General features: G+C 39.7%; 1 protein-coding gene and 2 long non-coding RNA genes across 3 annotated transcripts; 2 read left to right on the forward strand and 1 right to left on the reverse strand.

Annotated features, from left to right (window-relative positions):
• Window positions 1-1,783: 1,783 nt before the first annotated feature.
• Window positions 1,784-8,747, reverse strand: LOC139721952 (membrane-associated transporter protein-like). Its single transcript, XM_071633275.1, has 6 exons — window positions 8,378-8,747; window positions 6,252-6,404; window positions 4,281-5,426; window positions 3,684-3,794; window positions 2,784-2,992; window positions 1,784-1,999 (listed from the first exon to the last, which is right to left on the reverse strand). The coding sequence occupies exons 1-6, from the start codon at window positions 8,745-8,747 to the stop codon at window positions 1,784-1,786; spliced, it is 2,205 nt and encodes a 734-aa protein (XP_071489376.1).
• A 3,550-nt stretch (window positions 8,748-12,297) lies between these two features.
• LOC139721968 (uncharacterized) lies at window positions 12,298-19,335 on the forward strand. Its single transcript, XR_011710253.1, has 3 exons — window positions 12,298-12,407; window positions 18,362-18,480; window positions 19,264-19,335. It is a non-coding gene; the product is annotated as an uncharacterized lncRNA (long non-coding RNA).
• A 687-nt stretch (window positions 19,336-20,022) lies between these two features.
• On the forward strand, window positions 20,023-21,538 carry LOC139721969 (uncharacterized). Its single transcript, XR_011710254.1, has 3 exons — window positions 20,023-20,119; window positions 20,868-20,962; window positions 21,474-21,538. It is a non-coding gene; the product is annotated as an uncharacterized lncRNA (long non-coding RNA).
• The last annotated feature ends 261 nt before the right edge of the window (window positions 21,539-21,799 follow it).

A 21,799-nucleotide genomic window follows, 5' to 3' on the forward strand; every position in this document is an offset into this window, starting at 1 on the left:
ATAACGTTAACATACTAAAACAATGAATTACACGAATGGTTAGATAGCTTATGGCAATGAGAATGGAAAATGGATGGATGTTCACAAATGTCATTGAATGTTGCATGAAATAATGCACTGAAAAGAAGACATGATCACGTGACAATTGAATGACTATAAAATATGATTTTTCACAAGCGCATAGAAAAAAAATGCAAATATATTTTCATTCAGACATTCAAAATTCCTTGAGATATTCTGTAGTTATGTAAGCGTTCTGTATATTACTTTGTATTACTTTATATGGAAAAAATCATTTGCATTAAATTGAACTGAAATGTTTAGTTTGATTGGGTGTTCGATGCTTTCTACCATTAGAAGCACGATATATCCAGTGGTCATAACTTCTAGTATCTTGTCCGATTTCTCGTGTCATATCTTACTGGGCTATAATGATATCTGTAGGGTTCTGTGCTTGGTCAGGAAAATGTGTCTCCTTTCATTGTAACTTCATGGTCAGTTGGAGTCATCCTGTGCTTTGTGCGCAAATGTTAATGATGTCTCCATGCACACCAAAACACCATGAGAACCGTTTTGACGTAGAGCAAAATATTCTAAATGGAACACAGAAAAATACATGAATATAATTATAAAAGACCACAAATTAAACGCACTGATTCCACACAGGTTCCGTTTAATATCTGGGATGTATGATATATATTTTATATATAACATATGATTATATAATATTTACAACCGAGAGTCCAGTATAAGGTAACGACTTTAACCTCACTGGCACAACAAAATTAATTGTCATCTATAATTTGGCAATTTAGTAAAGGCTGTGTCACACCTTTCCGGGCAACCTTGCGTGCGACTTGCGAAGAACAATTTTTACTACCTGGAGGTCCCGCATATGACCCGCACATGACAGTACCTAGCACGTATCTCACCCGTAGTCGCCCGGAGGTGCGCACGCAAATCTTTTTGCCCGCAACCATGTTTCGGCCCTGTCACATCTTTCGGGCAAGCTACGCGGGCTTGTTGCATGTGGGGATTTTCCAGCATACCGGACAATTTCCGAGGGCAAGGATTTGGGCGAGTCAGTGTATGTGTCTTACTTGCTGGACGCGTTCTACTTAAGTTCTACTTGCGGGCATTCTGTGTGATATATGCGTGCCATGCGCGTGGGGGCTGACAACTCAGTGAAGGAATTCCTCTGAAGGAATGGCAGAAGTCTCACAGAATGTCATTATCTTGGCCGCATACGGGACTGCGAAGTACCTGCGTGGTAGTTGCCCGCGAAGTGTTGCCGCTAAGGGCCACCTACTGGCATTCTGCGTGGACCTCTGCGGGCAATCCCCACGACTCACCCGGAAAAAGTTTTGGTCATGCTCAAAACTTGGCTGCGGGGTAAATCGGACTTGCGTGCGCACATCTGCAGTACCTCGCACGCAACTCCAGCGCAGGTACTTCACAGTACCCGTAAGTCTCTCGTAACAGAAAACGGATCGGTTTCAAAGCTCTCACGCAGATCACTTGGAATACAGTAGAAGGTAAGTAGCACGCGTCTAACAGGTAAGACACAAGTGCAAAACTCGCAAACATTCTTGTCTGCACGCAGAAAATTCTCCTGCGTGCTGGAAAACCCTTACTCGCAACAAGACCGCGTAGCTTGCCCGGAAACGTGTAACACGGCCAAGCGATTAATCATGTTAATCGCCTGTCCCACATGCTCTCGACGAACTTGCCGGATGGGCATCGTTGTAAATGAGTCATAACGCCGTAACCACGGTTACGGTTCTCATCTGATCTCATAGCTGATGAAACAAGCGGAGAGTAGCGACGACAAGAATCCCGTAAGGGAGGCGAAGGCGACGATGGTCAGCTGAGTGCCGGTGACCTTGACCAGTGGTCCGAGCAGGGCGGACACCGTGATTTGGGACATGAAGGCTATCCAGCCGAGAGCACCACAATCAGTGGCCAGGCCCCTGACCATTCCACCGGGTGGATGTGTGAACTGGTGTCGAAAGTAATGCAATCAATTACAAAAAAAGTAAACAACGCAATCTTGTGAATAATCTTTCAAAATGGTGTTGTAAAAATAGCAATGTAACCGATTAAAAAACAAGCAAACAAAATAATCAAAACAAAGCATCGGTTACATTGCTGTCAATTTGATTTCTGTCAATATCTTCCAGTAACTGTTGTATTTTTATATCAAGGAGAAACGGAGGGGTTTTTCTTTCCTTATTCAATATTATGCATTCTAATCACACTGAAAATGCACCGATGTTTTGCCTGCTTCTTCTGGTTGGAAATCAAAGATCTCAATGAATGAACAATTCCTGAAATGATAATCCGTTTGTACAATGTGTCTGGCGCCATACGTGTCACGGATGAACGCTAATTGATTGCAACTTAAACTTATCTACGATCAAATATCGATATTTTTTTAATAGTCTTTCTTTTATCCACTCGATTTTGTCTGACGATTACATTTGCTACCATTTAGGAGTGGTGATTGATTATTACAATAGAACTCATTTTCCGATTTTTATTTTATCTTCCATGGCTGCATTTCTAGCTCACTTCCTAGTTTGTCCTTTTAGCGTTTACATTATCTGACAGTGAACTATATAGTGTGATATGTGAACAACTTAATATGATATTTTGATATTTAAGTCGTAGTGTCCACATTATATTTTGCCGCTCCACAGATAATAACTTAGGGCTATTCAATCGTCCCAGTATATTTGTAAGGGAAGATGGCTAGTTGAGGATGATCTTGGCTTGCTACTCACGCTCGGCGACTCATGATAGATGGCGAGGATGTTCGTTGGTATCTTCATGATGACCGCGTAGTGGATGCCGAACGTGACGCAGAGCGACATCGTGGCGTAGACGTTGTCGACGAGCAGAACCAATGCGCCGCAACCCACGGCGAAGATCAGTTGGCCGAACACGTAGACGGTTCGCAGACTGAGTACCTTATCCATGCATGATAGCAGTACTGGAAGACAAATGTCACAATACATAGGAAAGCAAAATAATTAAGCAAATATAATTATTCATCATATTCCAGCTCCGACAAGAGAGAAAAAAGAGGGGAAAGAAAGGATGGTTACGGTGGAGCAGATTTTGTCTTTCCTGCTGGTCGGCCGAGTCCTTATATAATAGTTTGAATATTACGCCAAGTGGACTTCATCATCTAGAAGTAGATCGATGGTTCTCCTAATGTGATGATCTCATCACACTAACGCAAACAGATACGACAGAGTATTTAACATTTTCTTCGCTGCAGTCTTCCGCAACAATTGGAATGCAGACTGCTAAGCCGGGGTAGATATTTAATCACACCAGCAATCATGACTTCTCTTGAGTATATATGTTCTGAATTACACTGTAATCGTAGCGAAATTGCAATGGCATTTCAAGTTTAAATTGCTTCATGTTTTTCTACGCATTCAAGTTGACAAAGAAATAACACACTATATACATAGCACCACACCTCCAACGATCTAAAGAAAGATTGAGGATGCGCGTACACCCACTCGCGGATGCGCGCACACACATTCCTAAATAATCACGGTTTGATTGAAATTGTAATGCTTTCTCCTATCAATCAATCGATCAATCAATCAATTAATCAATCAATCAGTAAGTCAATTGCATGACAATGCCACAGGGTTAAAATGACTCACATCCTACGAGGACAGCTGTTGATGAGTAGATACACATCCCCCAACATCCCATCTTTACTCCCTTGTCGTACCTCTCCAGTGCAGATGAGTTTGCCGGAGCGTCTGGGTCCCCTGTTCAGAGGGAGAAGGAATGAGATGGAGGGTTGTAAGGGGGAGGGGAGGGATAAATCAGTATTAGATAAATCTGGTCGGTACAGAACTCTCCATTGCAGTTTGAGTGCGGGCCAAGTAGAGTCAAGAAGTACAGAGTGAACATTCAAAACAAAACATGCTGTACATGAGGTCCATTTTAGATACTCGAGTCGTGAGCCGCATCTTTACATGTTTGCATAAGTCTAAGAGCTTTGTTCGTTGACTTTACCTTATGACCTTGTATGAACAAGAAATGCAGAATTAAAATAGATTAATAAAATCAAAGCGTCACAATGATTTGCGATTATATAAAGTAAGATGAGGGTTGCTGTCATTGACTGAGGTCAGATGAAGGGCATGCAACATAATACAAAACTACATATTGCAATGTCCGACGTCAGGTCGTCAACTCCCCAATATAACTGTAGCAATTTTTTTTTAACGATAATAAGGATCATCGCTCACCCTTATACACCACCTGACCCATGTAGTCGGTGAAAAACAACATGACGGTCAACATCGCCATCCACGAGACGTAGTGGTTGAAGAGCAGACGACGCAGGACACATTGCATAAAGATGAAGGACTTCAGGAGGTCTTTCATATTCATTGCCTCCCCATCAGCTGAGGAAGGGGACGTTGGGTGCGCCCTTCCGCCTTGGTTATTATGGGACTCGGCCTGGTTAAAAGTCACTGATGTTTCGTCCTCGTGGGCGTTGTCCCGTTCGTAACGGTTCATGTCTCGGATGATTCTGCCGACGTTATTGCCAAGGATTCGGTTTGAACCGCTTCCGTCGTCGTCCGTCTGGTCGTCAAAATCATACGCGCCGATGCTTCCCTCGCCTATACGAGCTTGATTTTCAAGAGCATTGCTAAAATTATCATCTAAACTCTTCCCACGTTTTCTTCTTGATTTGTCATCGCTCTGAAGGACTTCGTTTACGATGTGAGTTCTTGTGGCAGAAATGTCGTCTGCGGCAGTGTTCCGCTCCTCCGGTGAGGGGAAAAACTGGAGGTGACAAGGTTCGGGAGGGGGACCGTCTCTCACCTCTGTGATACGCATCTTGTGTTCCTTTCTCGAGTGCCGGAATTTTGCATTGCGCCGGATGGGTCGCTCTGGTGGAGGGATACCAGAATCCTCCTCCTGTTCACAGTCAGAAAGTAGATGTTGGTGATCGTTTGTATGAACTGTGGGGTCCTCTCGATTCGCGTTTTGGTCGTCTATCCGTCCACTATTCGTGGCCCCTGCATCATTTGAATTATTGTTACCCTGGTTACCGAAGCCTGATTCAGTGCTGTCATCTTGGTCACAGTACAAAACATCGTCGAAGACGTCCTCTTCCCCGCAACAACAACAACACAGTGAACCTGGCGATACCGACGTCGATGATGACGACGGCGATGTCGAAGAAGAAGACGATGATGAAGAAGAGTCCTTGCTGCATTTCAGGGGTATTTCGGGAATGCTACAGAGGGTGAGGAGGTTGCCGAGGGTGTAGAAAGTGACGTTGAAGAGGCAGATGACCCTCAACTGGCTCCCGAGAACTCTCCCGAAGGGCAAAGCCATCCAGTCAATGGCGTTGAAGATATAACCAAGACTCCCGCCGACTCCTGATCCGAAAAAGAAAAATTGCAAACGAGACGTTCTACATTAAGTCGTTCATTGTTGTCGGTGTTTGTTTCTCTCTGTCTCTCTCTTTCTCTGAAAAACCTCTGAAAGGCCTCTGTTTGCTTTTCTTTTCTATGAACTTGTACCATTAACATTACTTGAAGCAAGGTTGTTTGCAGATGTCCTTGACATTATATCAAATTTGAAGTCGGACTATGACAGTTTTTTGAAACCGTGCAAGATGACAAATGAGAAATCCATTCATATCGTTATCATATTTCATCAGTTCACTGAACTTGCGAACTGAGAGGATATCGGCCGAGATCTTATTTTGTGTGAATATGACCTAGAGATAAGAATGAAGATATTAATTGGACGACAAAACATTTAATTTGAAACAAAGCCAATGTGAATATACACATGCAAATGAAATACACCCGTGGGTAACAGTACTTCCGAACGGAATACAATTCCGAGAAGTACTTACTAGTATATTGATGTGCTACGGTGCCTTGTTCACGTGACCTGACATGTATTATGTGACCCGTATAGTCTCATTGTAAACTGTATAAAATTCCTAACACCTACAAAGGGGGGGAACAGTTCGAAAGGTATACGTCATTTCAGATGTGGAAATAATGCCAGATATTCAATAAATTCAATAAAAAGCAAATACATTTGGACACGAGAAAAAAAAATGATAGGATGGCCTACAGTATTCGTAAAAAAATAAAAATAAAACCTTGTCTAAATGATTGTCTTCATAAATCTCAATGTATTTCCACCGTATGAATCGCGGTTATCTGTAATGAGAAGGTAGTGTATACCTGCTAAAACGACCCTGATATTAAGTGCCGTGTTGACGTCATCGTAATTGCATACGTCGATGAGGTAGGTTCGACCGGGGATGTCGCTGGCGTCGGCACAGAAGTCGACGAGGACTACGCCGACCATGGTAAGGATGATCGACCACAGCGTATCTGAGTTAATTGATAAAAAGTACATCTATCCTCTGTAGTTTATCGAGATGTATGATTATGAGGTTTCACTTGAAATGCAAACTGTATATGATAGGCCAAATGTATGACTTTATGCCAAAGGACAATGACGGGAACTTGCAGGGGTGGATCCAGGAATTCTGTAAAGGGGGGGGGGGGGGGCGTGACTAATATTTCTGGTGCCACTTGCAGGTTTCATTTCATTTTTTTCTTTTTATTTCTTTTGTTTTTATAGAAAAATAAAGGGGGGCGTGCGCCGGTTGCGCCCCCCTCTGGATCCGCCGCTGGGAAGCTAATCGTGTTGCTGAGCTTTGCAAATTTTCAAAATCAGAATTTAATCATACTGAATTTGCAACGCTGTTTGGCATGAACATCACTGGAGAAGTCATTCTATTCACGACATTCCTCTTGATTTACGTGCAGACATTGGTGCCTGACTGTGTCAGGGCAATGATAATAAAACTATCGATCAGAGTAGTGCCAGAATGGAAGAGGTTACCATGGACGGAAACAAAGAAGTCTATGATTGGTATATGGCTTGCGTAATTGACGAAGCTTTGAACTTTGCTCTCCGCTCCTCCAAATTATTACATGTAGGCCTACTTTGTTTGTAGTGCCAATAGTCATGATGATAGTCATCGCGTGGGAGATCACGAAGTTATTCGGTAACACCCAGCCTTGCTGTGAAATAAACATGGCAAAGACACGTGCTATTATCCTCAGTGGAAAAGTAATATGGAGAATAAGCTGTAACACTAAACAGAGAAAAGAAAAAGAAAAAGGAGAGTCAGCCTCACTAAAAGACCGAGACTATAGTTTCACACTTAATGTGTTCACTTTTTGCTTTCTCTATTAGACATTAGATCCACATGCATATCATGGATCCATACAATATTCACATAACTATGCTGTGTGAATGAAAACTTATTTTAAATTCTGGCTTGTCGTGCTTGTGTTAGTGCGTCTTCATTTATTCGCATAAATATTCTACAAACGTGTACCTCTCGTTTATTGTGCCATACTCCAGGGCTCGACACTAACAGTGACCCGGTGGCCCGGGGCCACCAAAAATGAAAGTCGGGCCACCAAATTTCAAAAAAGGACAAATTTGGTGGCCCGCCTCGGGCCACCAAAATTTTGGGAAAAGTATGTCAATAAATTCGTAACTTTTTGCGCCGGAACATAGCACTTAAATTTGTTCAAAGGATGGATGAAAAGGACTGAACTGCTGAATGAATGCCTGAGAGTGAGTGTTCCAAGTTTGTTGAAGTTTATTTATGAGTAGATATGTCCAACTTCTAATTCTTACTATCATAAATCTTAAACATTTGACTCATTTAAAAAAAAAGAAGGATTTTTAATGTTTTTTATTATTTTTTTTTTCGGGACACCAAATTTTTCTCTCGGGCCACCAAAAATTTGAAATTTAGGATTTTGGTGGCCCCATCGGGCCACCAAACAAAAAAGTTAGTGTCGAGCCATGCATACTCTATTAGGTCAGCAATATTCACAAGCGTGTAGGTTTTTTTTATACAGTGACATGACAAAATACGGAAAATAGAAATAGTTACAGAGAAGGAATATAGAATTAGGCTAAAAAGAGAATGAACATTCACTGATTTTTGTTTACCCTGTGAATATTACACTAAGTTCTGCTTTTCAAAAAGAATTGACGTTCATTTTTCTTCTTTATACCTTCATGAATGTAAATATAAAAGTGGCTCACATTATCGCAACATTTTGTTCATTTACGATCATGTTCAAAAAGTTTAGATGTAACATCTTATTTTGATCTATCTTAAAGGCATTGACCCTTCAGAACACTTAAAAAAATACTACCGACAGTTGTACATGTCATACAGTCTTCAGATTTTTTTTTGGCAATTGGGGAATGTACTGAATGGAGCTGTTGATCTGCTATCAAACATCCACCATCCCTCACCCATTATGTTTACCCTGTTTGTTGCTGCTTACGGCTTTCCCGATGTCGCCGCCGTTTAGATAGAGGATCATTCCGGCGATGACGCCCACGCTGAGGAGTAGTATGAAGGGTCGTCGCCGTCCCCAACTGCTGCGGCAGCGGTCACTGGTGGGGCCAAGCATCGGCGTCAGGAGACAGCCTAGCAGGGGCCCAAGCAGCCAGGAGATGCTGTAGAGATGAGTGGGTAGCCCGAGTTTCAGCAGGATGGGCGTCACCACGGCCGTCTCCGTGGCGTAGCAAAAATCCGTGCCGAACTGCATGGCGTCTATCTGGAGTAGCTGGAGGAAGCTGCGCTTTGGATGTGGCGAGGAGGATGTCGCCGGTCCATTTTTGTCGGAGCTCATCACGATCGATGGTCTGTGATATCGCACCCCTTTCACCGCGGACAAGAAGTCTCGTGTTATTAAATAACCCAAGACGACCAACTAGTTGAAAACAGCATTGCAGTTTACTGCATTACCCATGAAAACAGCATTGCAGTTTACTGCATTACCCAACCACCGATTAGAGAAACAGCAGCAGAAGTTCTCTGTTTACAGATTTCCTTACCAGATAGCATTTAGCATTCGTCCCTATACATGCGACTGGCCTACAGTGCATCACAGACTTCGTGCTGTGTTGACCACAGGATTGACCGCTTTAAGATCAAGATCTTAATTATCTCTTGATCCCAATCTATTAAAATTTTGCGCCCAAACATGTTAGTATACTTGATAGCCAGAAATATGCTCCCGAGAATAACAATATCTTGTTTCTCTATACAAGTGAGTATTAGTGCCGACTGCATCCAATGATCAACAGTGGCATCTGGCAGTACCTTCCTCCCACCCCAGTAACGGCATAGCAATGACCTCAAACCGAATTCAAACAAATAGTGTACTCTTTAAGACTCATAAATATTTGTCTGGTTTCCAGATCGAATTCTTCATTAAAATCTAATTTTACCGAACCGAAACTGGTATCACGCAAAATAAAAGAATGTTATATTTACACTGCTTTACACTTTTATCTGCTGAAGAGAGAGGTTGTGGAATAGGAATAGGAATATGTAGAAAATCTCTTTTAGTGTCAAATATTATTGTGTACTGCTAGAATATCATAAGTGAGCCTGGAACCTAGCCTACCTGAACCAGTATTTAACTTTGTCTATATTTAGCGAAATAATGTGGATGGTTTCTGATGTTGGCGATTCGTAAGACCTGTACCCTTGTCACAGAGTGCGTTGATAACAATATTTGTTTGGGAAATCATCGCCAGTGGAAAGAAAACAAACCCAATATCGGCTGGGGTTTATGACTTTGCAGCATACAATCTGTACTCACGATCTAATATTCAAATGAAGTATTTAGTTTATTCATAATTATCATAATTCAAGACGAAAAAAACAAACACAAAACTTAAAACTTTGACAGAAAATGGTGTTCAACTTTTGATCTCAATACAAAATATTTACATCCAAAAATTTCAGCTGTCAACGCTACAACCTTGATCAGCGGAATGACCCGAAATTTCCTATAGGTAAATAGTTTGTATTGAGATCTTATTTTTTTTAACTCCATTTTCAGTTGAATTTCCAATACAGATGAACTTATACTCTAACTAACTTTGTTTACACCGGTTAGCAAATGCATTAGTGCACGTTCCATCACGCCTGTTACTGACTATGTATGCTACTCCAAAATTCGACCATAGCGGACATGAAACTTAAAAATCTATGAAATTCTAACTCTTGCACCAATAGCAATGCTGGTTGCAGTCCCATACTTCATTTTATACAAATACAATGTGTAAGTTGAAGTGAGATGCCATCGACTAACAAATCTTCCATATGTTTGCGCGCGCACACACACACACACACGCACACACAAACTAGGAAAATCATATTTTCGTTACTGATTTGACATTTTTACAACCATTTTCGCCATGGAAGCCCTCAATTCTAGGTTAGTGGTAAACAACGGAGACTTTGTAACGGAGGATGCAAAGTGTTCATTTCACTTCAAAATAAAAAAGGAGCTTTGTTAAGATTAGTGTGTAGGGAAGTTGGAGTCTCGTGAAAATCGTACTATCATTATCAATAATCATATTTGCAGATATTGTTTCGTAAATACATGCAAAACTTAAAAATTTCGTAACTTTCCTATAAACCTATAAAACCTGTTTTAAAACACTGGAACTCGATATGTCGGCCGTAAGGGGGGGGGTGGATTCAAAAATAACAAAGAAATTAAGACGCTTAAGTGGGTTATCTTTTCTGTTTTTATATTTTCTGCGCATAAATCAACTACTGCACTCCTGTTACTACCAACACGGATAAAACGAAATGTCATTACAACGAAGTAAAATCACCTAAAATCATTATTATTACTAGTAACACATCTTTTCAGGTTTTTGAGTTTCTTCAGTTTGTCTCCCTCTACAAATTTGTAGAGGGAGATAAACTGAGGAAACTCAAAAACCTGAGCCTTCACCCCTCTGAATAATACCTTTCTTTCACACACATCTTTTGTTCGGCTACAACGAAATTTCGATATAACGAAAGAAAACCGCCGATCCCGAGAACTTAGATATAACGGAAGTTGTCTTTATGGAATTGTTATTCCACGGAGCTACTAATTAGTAGCTCCATGGTTAGGCATACTGACCCCCCCCCCCCCCCCGGTCCAGTGATGACTGAAGTGGACATTAACATAGAATAACAAGCACCAAAACCGAACAGGTATATGGACTCTATTTAGGTCTGATTTCGATAAATAATCTTCCAATCTTGTTTTTTGTTTGTTTATTTATTTGTTTTTACTCCATCAAAGCCAATGTAGCCTAAACACATGCGCGGTAATTCTATTGTATCACTTTTCCGCTTGTCACTTTCTCTCTCCACCCCCCCCCCCTTATCCATCTCACTTTTCTGATCTCTTATTAATCCTTTCGTCACCATTTGCAACATAGTTGTATCTATAATGCCAGTGTTATTTTGAGAGTGTAAACCCCCCAACATCAGTTATAGATATGGACCCAAATAAATATCTGAATACGTGCCATATTATATTTCTACTATTTTCTTCCAGATAACTTGGATGCACCCACACAGAAAGAAAACTTTCCAAACCAAGATTCTGCCGGTAAGATCATCTGTCAGTCATTACTGAAGTACTAATATGATTAGCAAAAGACAATGGGAATGCACTTTTTTTGATCGAGCATAACTTGCATGTATCCATGTTTGTAATTATTATGATTAACGATAAACATTCCAGGGAAACATGCAAGTTGTGCTCAGTCTAGGGGAAGGTGTACTGTAACATCTTTTGTGAATCTATCATACGAGTAATTTAATTATTAGCAATGATTGACAGATTATGTCGCTGACAGAATCTTGTTCAAGATTTTTGTGGGCGTATCCAAGTATTCTCAAGAAAGTAGTAGAAATAGGCTATTACAATGTATCTTGATACACGTGTATATGGCACATACTAAGTAGGACAAGTGGTGTTCAGATGAAGTCAACATGCATTTGCATTGCACACTTCCTTTGCATCATTATCACATGAAGAAAAGGGAAAATCACACTGCTATGTAGCGTTAACTGCTAGCGAGGTTCTGTACGATCCTGAATACCCAGTAGCTATAGGTATTGTACGTCCATCTTCTTGTCATGTGTATGGTTCCGTCTCATTATTTTTAGGAGTTACGGACACCATACATTCGGCTCGTCTGGTCAAAATTCTCCTCCATTTGTCTGTCAACACATATCGGTGGCGGGTGGCGCAATCAACTTCCTCGACCGAGCAGCCATCCTCATTCGCACGGAAACAGCGCTTGGCTTGTCGCCCGATCGACTGGCGGGTGAATTTGCTGCAACCCGCTTCCGCGAAGGTTGAGTGTTCGTGGGCAGTTGACTGTGGACATTTCTTTGACAATTTTGTCACAATAATTCAAGATTATGGATCCAAATGGAACATGTGGAGAATCTGTTGGAAACCAGGAATTGAACTTGGCACATGGTAGGCATTGTCTTTCAGTCAGTTGTTTTAAATTTAGGCGCAAAAGTACGAACGACGTGACCATCTATACTCTCTCACGGAAAGGTTCGCTCTGGCTTCAGTCGCAGATTAATTTCATTGCCTCGTTTTGCGTTTGGTAGCGGCACGAAAAGATTTAACGTGAATGGACGAACTAGATGTGCACCATGAATAGAGTAAGTGCACCGGTTTGCGGCCGCTTAAGGGTTTTTCCACTCTGAAATGCAAACGTGCAGATTGCTCTAATCCAGGTTATATCATAGAGATTGACCACTTACCAATACACCATATTGTCACCATTGCAAGACCAATGTCCATCCCGTTGGTCAAAAAAGACCGCGGCCGCGATCCGGTACAGCGCGTTCCGGTTTGCGGCCGGGGTGTTCTGGTTCGCGGCCGCCTCGCGCTTTTGGGTTTTGTCCAGCGCAAAGTGACTTGTTTTTTTCCATCAAGAATGAAACATATCAAACTGTAAATGCTATTTTCCCAATCTATAAATATTAGTTTTGATTAATAAAACTATTTCCTCAAAATTTTCCCCAAATTACTGAATATGAGCCATTGACAAATTGGAAGAGGAAGAGGACTTCAAGGAATATGAGGGACAGCAGAACTGAAGATCAGGGACAGCTATGAGGCACGCCCTTACAAGTCATCAAAGTATATGGATGCGTGATCTTATTTTTCAATTTACTTGTTTTATTAATAAAAAATATATTTTTGTTCTATTTCAAATGCTTTTCTATATTTCTGTACGCTTATTTTGGCTGGCGTTTTACCCCCGGACGCGATATAGAGCAAGCGCCCTCTATGGTGTTCCGGTTCGCGACCTCCCCCCGTTTCCTTCGCGATTCGTCATTTTCAATGTATCGTCCGTGGTGAGTAGTCATCACATTCTAACCCTCCTCTACGATCAATATTTCAACAAGAAAACGACATATAAGGACATGACAGCCGTCTAGCTACGTCCAGAATAGTTGACTTACGTGTTAATAATACCTATAATTCAAGCTCTTGCGGTGAACACCTTGGTTTCCAAGAGATTTTACAGCGACTAGACCTCGCACTGCTGTTAGTCCCAGGTATGTTGATGTTGTGCAGGATATTCTCCGTTGAATGGTGACAAGTTACCGGGCTGCCAGCCCATTGGCCAGATTTTATCAACTGGAGACCGCTGGCCCGGCCGCGAACTGGTGCATGGCCGCGAACTAGTGCACTTACTCTACACACATTTCAACATCATTTATACAACACTGATTATAGGAAGAACCTCAATTTGAATTGAGCGGTCGCCGATGCGGTGGGACTAGAACCTAGCGTTAGTAAATTATGTATTTTTAGCCAATTAGGGCCTAGGGGGTGGGGAGGGGGTGGGGACTGGGCGCTGTATCTACTCCAAGTGGGTGAAAACAATGACTAACATGACTATAAAAACGGCAATCATGTTTCATAAAGTATCTGCAGGCTGTATTGTCAGGGTTATATAGACCTAACTCGGGGCTGCCAACTCTCACACATGCCATTTTGACTCATTGAGCGTGAGACTCACACATTTTGGTCCTTTCTCACTCTAAAACTTTATTTCATTTGCATGCATTTCTATTCACTCACTCATTTTGACTCCTAAATTATAGCATTGTCCTATTGATGGGAGTCTCACTCTCAACTAGTTTCCAGTGTTGGCAGCCCTGCCTAAAGTTACACAGCGGTCTGGTCAGGCTAATTATACCATAGACCCTGATTCATTAAAATCAAGCACAGCAGTAAATTTGCAATAGCGCCAATACTTCTAGAGTCAAGATCAGGTTGAGCAATGAAGCACCCATGAGAATGATCCTGTCAGTTGTGATGGTGAAGTGGATAAAGGCAAGTCAAGTCACAAGTGGGACTACTGGGAGTAGTGTTTCTCCCTGAAAATATTGACTCAGGCAAGGACAGGCTGTCGGCTAAAGACAAAAAGTACCGTAGATGTGTGGCTGTGTCTTCTTTGACATTTTGATGACTAAACCATACAGATACAGATGTGTTCAAACTACAATAAAAAAGAAACAAAAAGAAAAAAGAAACAAAAAGAAAAAAGAAACAAAAAGAAAACATCCTCATACAAACCCTCATCTTGGTACCATTATCAAAACACACTTTTATTTTCTCATTTGTTTTTCCTAGCAATGAATTTTATCAGTAATCAGTAATCAGTAATTGTACTTTATGCAGTTGTTTGAGCTAAGCATGAATCTGTTTATCAGTGGTTTGTCCTTTCCTGATGGTGAAACTTTGATTTCCTGTTGTGTATAAAATTTGTAGATATTTTGATATTGTGAATTGCCACCACCACTGTACTGGTACCTGACTATGGGCAGTTAATAGGACAAGCAGCCCTCCTCATCTTCAAGAGTCAGGTTTGGATGTTACCATTCCACATCCAGTAGTATAAATATTTGAAATGATATGCAATCAGGATATTGTATGCTAGGTACCTGGGCAATTCCGTGGTAACGGAATTACAAATCAGAGAATTTTGGCTCATATTCTTTCACCCTGTATACAGGATTGATTACTTTGCCTTCTCTTGATACATTTAAAAGATGCAGAGGTACTCACACTGTCACCCCAAATACAAATTTATTAAATGTTCTCACTTGGTTGGTTACAAAGGAGGTCTATGTGCGATGGTAACGGAATTACCAGAAAATTTAGTCACAACTTCAACTCTGACTTTGGGAGTTGTTTCTCTGAAATCTATAACACATACACTGTAGGTTGTTGTCTGATTTCATCTTTGATTGTGTTGACTTCAATTCAGTTGTATTGTTTTTCAAATATTTCATCACATTTTCAAAGCAGCAGGCTTTTCCCCTATAAAGTCAGTGGTAACGGAATTACACAAATGGTAACGGAATTACGCCTTCTGAAATACACTGGAAAAAATACACATTCTTGGTACTCATGTATTCTGAAATGTCTTGATAAAGATTGTGTATGCCTTTAGCTATAATATAACCACTAAATAAGTACTCTCTAGCCTTTGACCTTGAACTGGTACAAGTGTATAGGTGCCAAATGAGTTTTTATTGTCAAAAAACATAAAATAATCAGGCTAACGACCGTGATTTGAAGTCGTAACTATGTCAATCAAGATCGCATAACTTCTAAGTACCACATCCATCAAAATTTGTCTACTTTCAAGTTAAGAATTTCACACTCTGCAGGTAAATGACATCTAAGACACATGGTAACGGAATTACGCTAGAATAGCCCTACACAAGTACAATTCTATAAATCCAGTCAACAATACTCAAATTTTCTTGTATTTCTTTTGTTGATATCATGCAAGACAGATTTCTCTGTTTTCTTCTTCCTAAATATGCCAATAATTGACAATATGTGTGAATTACTTACAAGTATTGTACATATATATTATGTGCACATGCATAAGAAAATAATAAAAAACTGTCCGAATTGACACTGAATTCAAATCTAAATCATAAAGTGCCAATTTACAGTGCAAGAGCACAGTGTGCAGCCCCATCATTGAACACAATGTTTAATATTAAGGATGAACACTAAAGATGCTTGAAACTTTTAATTTGTTAAGTGAAAAGATGCAGTTGTGGTTCAATGACAAATATATAACAAATTACAATTCAATCATAAATAGAAAAGAAAATTTTCTTATATGATTATGGTACTGCACCAGTGCTTAATCATTATTATCTATATGTTGTGGCACATATTAATCACTAAAAACTTGTGACATTTTACTAATAGCTGAAGTTGCCCCCTGTGCATAATTTGATAATTCCCTTACAGTGTAAGTCCTACTTAAGCCCACCAAAATAAAATGAATTAAACTAAAAGGAAATAGAAAACAGCAAAATAACTTTAACAAACTACAACTTTTACAACCATTAGAGTCCACCAAATTCTGTTGCAATGTATTTCATAGAAAGGTAAGAGGGCCTCTTTTATCCATCTGCAGCTCACTGTGTTAGAGTTTGATTAATCAACCTGTGAATAATTAGTATTTACTTCTGACCACACACAAATTTCCAAATGACATCTTCAGAAAAATAATCATGACCAGGCCTATAAATTTCCTACAAGTTTCCTGTCTCTGTCTTTCTTCTTTGACTTTGTCTATGTTCTCATCCTGAGTGTTGCCATAAATTTATTCACAAGAAGTGTGCATCTTCTCTTTTGCAGTAAGTTGTATTTTGACTGCCTGAAAGCAAATTATAAAATACACTGTAATGGCACTTGTATGAAAGGAAACTGGATTGTACAGCAAATGGTAACATGAAGAGTAAAGGTAGAAGTAGAAGCCCATTGACTTTAATATTTAAAATCTTCTTAGGATGGGAAAGTCTAGGCCTAAATGTTACATTTTAGAGCTGTATCACAATTACTGACTGGGTAAATGTTCATCACAAATGGTGTTTTTGTCTTTATTCCTTCGAAAAAGAAAGGATTAAAGAACAAATTTCAAAGGGTAGCAGATGCTCTGTATCAAATGGGCATGAAAATCAAAATAGTGGAAGAATAAGAAACAGATGAAAGAAGGTCATAGTCATACACTTACCATTAAAGATAAAGGACTTGAGGATGAAAACAGGACATGTTCAATAAAAGGTCAGACTATCGACTTGGTGATAATAAAGCCTTTAGCATACAGAAAGATCAAAGGTGTCACATTCAGTGGGCATCCTGTGTCAAGTAATGACTTCTATCACATTGTGTATGATCCTTCTCTTAAATTCTTGATCTTTGCTCACAAAAATTATCCTGTTCATTTCTCTCTGTCAGTAGCAGTTCTCTCTTTTCCTTTGAAAGAAATTTTGTCCTTCCTCTTCTTTGTAACCTTTGTTCAATTTATGCTGCATCACACCCATTCAATAGTCCCTCATCACTATACTTGTAGATTTTGTATGAAACCATGAGACTTTTTAGCAAGAAAATATACATCAATTGATATCTCAGAATTCAGTATGATTTTGAACATTTGAGAATGAGTATCTGTAGCAAACCTTATAAAGTTATCAGTTAGCACAGTCTCCATGTACACATGTAGTTCTTGTACATGACAAAAAGGTGAAAGAAGGGAGGAGACTTTCAGCACAAGAAGTCTTGTCAAGCGTGTACCCTGATGTCAGGACTCACTGTCAGAGGCATCCAGCTACACTGTATGCCGAGTCATGTCAGTGTATCATACCACACAGTTTCACTCCTTTACTGCCAATCACTAACACTGTTAAGCTCAATAATAATGCCCTGAAGCTATTTCATGAACAATTCACATACATATTGGCACGAAAGTAGGATATGTCATTCTCTTCCATATTAGATGTGCGTGTAATTCTGTTACCATGTAATTCCGTTACCACAATTACAGAAGAACTGAAGGAGATATTTCACAAAATGTTTTGTGACTTTTCAGGGAGTCACATGTAGAGAAAAAATTTACATGGGGAGAAAAAATCAGTGATTAGTTTGTTCAGGAGAAAACTTTTTTCAATTTTATGGTAACGGAATTACGTCAATTTGTCAGTAGATTTTGAAACTTTCTCCAAAAAATATCATAATGAGAGTGACTGAATGCTTCATTACATGTGATTGTTGAAGCATAGGAAGAAAGATGTTGAAGTATGGATAAAGCAGAGAGATATTTAAGTTGTTTCATTTTAAATTTTCATTTAATATTGTAAAATTTTAGATAAATACAATAAATAGTCTTCCAACTTTAAAAGTGTGTACAACAAAAATGAGGAAAGTTATTGGAAAAGGGTTTTTTGTTTCCGTAAATACAACAATCCATCTGTACGGGAAACTGAAATTTCTGAGCATTTACTTAACTTTGAATTTTGCTGTTTTTGCCCTTCCCACACGGAATTGCCCACCTGTTATATGATGGCTTTATTTCTCTGTGTGTTTTTCTTAAGTGTCTGCTGACATCCTGTGCGAATTCCTTGAAATAGCGGTCCACCAGATTCTGTACATCAGAGATCTCTACCCTCCAGGAATTTTTGAGAGAAGACAAAAGTACAACATTCCTGTTCAGGTAAGAATGCTTGTATAAATGCAAAAAGAGTCACAATGGAAAAAATTCGCGAACTAACTTTCTGTGTTAATATTTTTACATTTTGTGGAATTCATTATGTTGTCATCTATGTCAGTTGGCATTGCTATACATGTAGGTAGTAAATAGACCTACCAGTAAGCTGACTCAGCCGCTCAGGTAAAAAAGTATTTCTACCTTACAACCACAAGGTCTCAAGTTAGAGGCCCAGTGAGACAAGCTGAGGAGGGCAATGATGATTTACATGTTTTGCATGCCATTCTTCCTGCATGTTTAGGGGTGGAATATACTGTCCCTCTGGCAGGACAAACACGTTGGAGGCCCAAACTGACAGGATCACAACTCGCGCATGTAAAAGATGTCACTGCACAAAAAGATGTCACTGCACTTCTCGCACACAAAAGGGTTGACTTGATACCCCCCCCCAAAAAAAAAAAAGAAAAAAAAAAGGAAAAAAAAAGAAAAAAGAAAAAAAAAAGTGATTTAGTACTTAGTTGATACTGACCACTTTGAGGTTTAACTCCAGGTGGTTATGGTAGTGAAAGTCAGCAATCAGTATCACTCAGACACATCTTGCCACACCATTGTAGAAGAAGAACTTTTGTTGGAAGAGAAGAAGAAGAAGACAAAGATGAAGAACGGGAAGAACAGAATTTTGAACCAAGTTGTGATTAAGTCTGTGCCCCATGAAAAGAAGTATTGAGATATTTTGCCAACTGGCAAAGTGTTACCTCCATCCAAATTTCTATGTCATTTATCCCTTAGTTATCACGCCATCCAGAACTCAACCAGTACATCACTGATGCAGTCCTTGGCATCAAACCTCATGTTGTGAAGGTATGAGAATCAGTCTGATTGTTAGATGTGTGTTTTTTTTAGTCATTTCTGGTTCCCCCCCCCCCCCCCCTTACAAATAAGCTCACCTGAACCAATGGCTCAATTGAATGATTGTGCTTGTTTGATGTTCGACATGAATTGTGCAATGTGTGTCATGCCTGAACTTTTTTCACATATTTATCTTGAAAACTTGTGACTGGATTTTGACTGAAATTGGCAGGAATTGGGGGAGTGAGGGAGGGGAGGAGATAATTGCTTGTACAAATGATTGTTGTGCCCCATAGGGGACCCCCTTGAGGGGAGCCTAAAGGTATGGTAACCAAACTTAGGAGGGTTTTTGCCCAAGGAACCTGCAGCAATCCGCGAGTCTCAGAATTTTGGAAATTTAGTGTAGTTTGCCTCAGGTGGAGTGCCATAAAGGGGAAGTGTGTTGCTCAGGGGGATGCTAGAACAGTGGGTCTGTTGTTTTTATTTACAATTATACAGACATCATCATTGATCATCATCATTTGAAGAAAATCCATTTTTCCCCGCTCTGTGAATTTGGATGATTTATTTCCTAATCATGGCTCTTCGCCATGCTGTCCTATCAATTGGGTCAGTGTTTAGTGATATGAAAAGTGTAGTCATATGGTTTAACGTCAATGTTTATTCCCCCTCCCCCAACTTGATTTTCACAGAATGAAGTGCAATGTGTCTCTGTAGTGCTGCTAAGCCCATCGAGTCAGCCTGTGGAGAGGTTCGTCTTTGAAATCACGCCGCCAGCAGAAAAGAAGCTTGAAGGGTAAAGCTGTGTCCACATGAGTGGATTTCTCACATACTGCAAAGCAGTAGAGAATGTCAAGATGATGTTTAGGAATCCTTGTTTCTGAAAGTCACTGTGATAATACTAACATTTCATACAATGAAATTTAATTCTGCAGTTAGTAAATAATGCAGAAATCCTATCCCAGTAATCTGTGTATCGGTTATTATAATGCCAATATGTTTTGAACATCATCAAGTGTTGAAATCGTTGGTAGTCTTGTTGTTGAGACTTTTTGTGCCTGCCAGCTCTCAGTTTTAAATACCTGTTGCTCCCCCACTCAAGGACTTTTAGACTATTTGTATTACATCCCTTTATGAAATGGTTTTATTCTGTTGGGTTTAGTGTGATCTCTGATTTTTGGCTTTGTGTTTTCAAACATAGATAATTTTAATGACTTTACTTGCCTATCTATTTCTCCCTACTTGATATACAATACATTTAAATGAAACTTGTCAGTCATCCATTTTCAATACAATTTCATGATTTGAATGCCATTTTAAGCAGTTGAGCAAGAGCACAGGAGTTTCTCCTTTTTCTTCTGGTAAATATTGAACAGCTCTCTTATAAATGTAAACAGTAAATCTCTGTTGGGGAAGTTTGCTTTCTGAAAATGACAGCTTTAGTCAATACGAGAACCGAGAAGCAAGCCATTCCATGTCTGTGAATTGTACTGATGTATAAATGTACACTTGTATAATTATTGCAAAATGGCTCCTCTCGACAGAGTTGATGACAAATTGCAAAGACTTGAGCAGAGTCTAAGGGCCTTCGTCCTGCGGCTGAACACATGTGACGCCATGCTGCAGAAGCTTCCCCCTGGTTAGCATGTGACCCTTTTTTTTCACTTGGATCAGTAAAACTAATGGTCAGACAATTTTGAGCTGCAGTAGTCACCATAATATTGTATTTCAAGAGCACAATATTTCGCAAATCAGGTCTTGTAAGGCAACGTGTATAGTGGCTAAATTTGCAATCTGAAAAATTAAATCATGGCCAAATACATTTCGTATAGCACATATTATAATATGGAACATACATGTGCCAAATTATGGTTTTTCATGCTCACAGAACATTACGTCGGGTGAGAATGATAAGGGCGTTAAGTTGCCTTGAACACCTTGCTGGATTAGAGCTTTGGATAGGAGTTACAAAGTAGTTTCTAGAATGCATTGAAAAAAAAAGGTTGTTAGGGATATGAACCAATATTGTTTATAGCATGGGATTAGTATGAAAGAAAGTGTCACTGAGATGTAGTAATTATTTCACATTATGATACATGGTATGCTGGCAATACTATTGTATGTCTTTTATTATGTCACAAATGCTTCAGACTGTACCTTCTCAGTACTGGTGTACACAAAAGGATCTGCTACCATGGAGAGCAATGAAAAGCACCTTCTTCAGGTTGGTGATACATACTTTTAACAATTTTCTTTGTTTTCATCATGTTTTAATCAAGGTTTTCCCATATGCTTCAATTATAAGTAGAGAGATAATGGAAGTATGACAGTTTTGCTTGTGAATTAGAGAAAGAAATGAAAAAGTAAACATCTTCAGAGTGTGAAGAGATATTATCACTCAAGAGAACAGATGACCTTTATCAAATATCCATTTCTAGGTCATTCCTGTATACATGCTCATGTTCAAAGGCTGATG

Source organism: Diadema antillarum, unplaced genomic scaffold (assembly GCF_040938485.1).
Source record: "Diadema antillarum isolate AM-2024a unplaced genomic scaffold, OU_Dant_1.0 scf00000153, whole genome shotgun sequence".
NCBI classification, from domain to species: domain Eukaryota; kingdom Metazoa; phylum Echinodermata; class Echinoidea; order Diadematoida; family Diadematidae; genus Diadema; species Diadema antillarum.

Excerpts from the sequence above, each read along its gene's own strand:
- LOC139721952 (XM_071633275.1), bottom strand. The coding sequence starts at position 8,747 with ATGAGCTCCGACAAAAATGGACCGGCGACATCCTCCTCGCCACATCCA. Across the intron at positions 6,405-8,377 it reads CGTAAGCAGCAACAAACAGG|ATACGCTGTGGTCGATCATC; the intron begins GTAAACATAATG and ends CAATTAACTCAG. Across the intron at positions 2,993-3,683 it reads AACAGCTGTCCTCGTAGGAT|TACTGCTATCATGCATGGAT; the intron begins GTGAGTCATTTT and ends TTTGTCTTCCAG.